This window comes from Austrofundulus limnaeus, unplaced genomic scaffold (assembly GCF_001266775.1).
Source record: "Austrofundulus limnaeus strain Quisiro unplaced genomic scaffold, Austrofundulus_limnaeus-1.0 Scaffold2900, whole genome shotgun sequence".
NCBI lineage: Eukaryota > Metazoa > Chordata > Actinopteri > Cyprinodontiformes > Rivulidae > Austrofundulus > Austrofundulus limnaeus.
Window position 1 is genome coordinate 7,367 of NW_013955302.1, and position 2,902 is coordinate 10,268.

Here is a 2,902-nt window from a genome sequence, read left to right on the forward strand (position 1 = left end):
AGATAGATAGATAGATAGATAGATAGATAGATAGATAGATAGATAGATAGATAGATAGATAGATAGATAGAGCTGATGATCATGTTTCTGATCATTCTGAATGTGTGGAGGAAGGTGGTCTACCTGGAGCCCATGACAGGGAGTAGACCACGCCTTCATTCCCGGGGGACGTGTAAACAGCTGTTAGCGTGTTTGTGTCCCAAATTTTAATGGTTCCATCAAAACTAGCTGTAGCCAGCAGGTTCGGATCATCTGGTTTGAACTTACAGTCAAAAATAGTTTCTACATGACCCTGAAACAACAAAACACAGTAACACACCAAGAACATGTATTGACATGCTAACAACATGTAGTAACATGCTCAGAACATGTAGCAACATGCTAACAACATATAGTAACATGCTAACAACATGTAGTAACATGCTCAGAACATGTAGCAACATGCTAACAACATATAGTAACATGCTAACAACATGTAGTAACATGCTCAGAACATGTAGCAACATGCTAACAACATATAGTAACATGCTAACAACATGTAGTAACATGCTCAGAACATGTAGCAACATGCTAACAACATATAGTAACATGCTCAGAACATGTAGCAACATGCTAACAACATATAGTAACATGCTAACAACATGTAGTAACATGCTCAGAACATGTACCAACATGCTCAGAACATGTACCAACATGCACAGAACATGTACCAACATGCTAAAAACACAGTCACACACTAATAACAGAGTCACATGCCAAGAACATGGAGTCAAGCTTGTGTTTTTTGAGGTCAGAGTACCAGTTCCCGGAGGAAGTCCCACTTCTTGGCCCCCATGTCATACAGTCCCACGCCGCCGTCCATGAAGCAGCAGACGRCGTGGCCCGGTGGCAGAGAGAAGGACCGGTTCTGGGACAGGGTGGGAGGAGGAACCGCCTCGCTGGTGGAGCTGGTGTGCAGACTCTTACTGGGGGAACAGGAGGTCTGAGCTGCAGGAGGACCAGAACCAGAACCAGTTTTTATAAGGATGGGGGGACAACATGGCATCTCAGCAGCTGCAGCAGGTTTGATGGTCATCGTTACCTTTCTTGTTGAGAGGAGCGTTGAGGACGTGCAGAGCGTGGAACCCGGTCTTCTTCAGCTTGAAGCTGTCCAGTGGAGTGGGGCGGGACACGTTCCAAACTCTCAACACACCAACCTGCGAGTCTGACAGACAGGAACTTGTYACTCTGACAGGAAGTGAAGGTTTGATCAGTTTTTTTCTAATGGATCTGAAGTTCTGATGGTTCTAATGGTTCTGGTGGTTCTGACGGGTCCACTCATCGACCCATCTTCACCTCCGGTGATGAACATTCCCGGTGCCGAGTGGACCCAGGCCAAACACTGAACGGACGCAGCAGCTGAGGGGAAGCAGAAGGACGTGATGCACGCCAACGCCTCGCTGTCTACCAGCCGGACACCGTTATGGAGGTTAGAGACTGTGGAACACAGAGTTGCTGGTTCAAATCCTGAGCCTCTACAGATGTAAGGTCTGACATGTTTACATCTTGAGTCTGACCCAGTAAATAATCTGTAGATAAAGGATCCCACTCCAGAGCGCTGACGGGGTCCTCCTCGTCTGTTCCTTCTAAAGACTCGGGACGCAGAACGTGTTTCTGACTTTTACTTCCTGGACAGAAGAACAGAATAAACAATAATAAACAATAAACAATAATAAACAATAAGTGTTAATGAAGCATGTACCGAGCTGGAAGACGGACAGACTGCCGTCTGTGTGTCCAAACACCAGCTTGCCCTTCTTGCTGGGGTGCCACCTGAAGAGACAGATGTCCGACAGGAAGGAGTGGGCCTCTTTGTGCACCGTCACCCCCGGCTCCGGACCGCCGTACGCCCAGATGTAGAGYGGGCCGCGCTGGGACACGAAGGCCACGCCGTCCGCAGAGTTCCAACACCAGCTGACGGAGACGGGGACACCTGCGGAGGACAGGACACAGGGTGAAGCTTCAGAGATGAAGAGGAGAGCAGTTCTTCATCGTCTCACCTTTAGTGTTGTCCAATCGGGCGACGGCTTTCTTCTCCGCCACGTTCCAGATGATCAGCAGGTTATCAGCTGAAGCTGAGATAAACWGGTCCGGGTGGTCCGGACACCAGCTGATGGCCGTGATGGTCTTCTTGTGTTCGGACATGATGGAACTCAGCTTGAACTCATTATACTGCTGGTCCAGCTGCAAGAGGAGGGACAACACCTGAGCTCAGGTGAGGACCATCAGAGGAGCTACAGGTGGTCCTCACAGTCCACTGCTGTTCCTGTCCACCAGAGTCCCTGTCCATCACTGTCCCTGTCCACTACATGACAGGTGGGTGCACAGGTGAGACTGTGCACCTGTCTAGGTGGTCTCACCTGGTAGATGTAGACAGGTGGGTGGTCTCACCTGGTAGATGTAGATAGCCAGTGTAGCGCAGTAGGCGAAGCGGTCTCCACTCGCTGCACACACGTCTTTGTTCCAGGGCTGACAGCCGGCTGCCAGGAGCCCCACCTGCTTCACCTTGGCCATCCTCACCTGTKGAGACACCTGTCCACATTTCAGCCTCCAAGCTGAAGTGTCTCTGTCTTTTCATGTTGGACTCTGTCCAGCAGCAGATTACCTGAGTTAATCTGAACTGTGAGCTGGTCTCTCTGCTCAGATGGATCTGTTCACAGCTAGCTCCATGCTAACAGTTAAAAGTTAGCATGTTACCTGTCCTGTCAGGTTAGTCACATGCTAACAGTTAAAAGTTAGCATGTTGCCTGTCCTGTCAGGTTAATCACATGCTAACAGCTAAAAGTTAGCATGTTGCCTGTCCTGTCAGGTTAATCACATGCTAACAGCTAAAAGTTAGCATGTTGCCTGTCCTGTCAGGTTA

The 2,902-nt window shown here is 49.1% G+C and overlaps 1 protein-coding gene across 3 annotated transcripts in view; it reads right to left on the reverse strand.

The window, feature by feature from the left end:
* The window catches only part of wdr17 (WD repeat domain 17), a gene marked incomplete at its 3' end in the record, with an annotated part of 12,555 nt that overhangs the window by 7,203 nt on the left and 2,450 nt on the right, over positions 1 to 2,902 (reverse strand). Inside the window, 8 exon segments of one of the 3 annotated variants that reach the window (XM_014000297.1) lie at positions 124 to 292; positions 800 to 987; positions 1,082 to 1,204; positions 1,336 to 1,476; positions 1,557 to 1,667; positions 1,742 to 1,972; positions 2,040 to 2,223; positions 2,431 to 2,559. In XM_014000297.1, coding sequence (XP_013855751.1) covers positions 124 to 292; positions 800 to 987; positions 1,082 to 1,204; positions 1,336 to 1,476; positions 1,557 to 1,667; positions 1,742 to 1,972; positions 2,040 to 2,223; positions 2,431 to 2,553 — 1,270 coding nt within the window. 3 annotated transcript variants of the gene reach the window in all.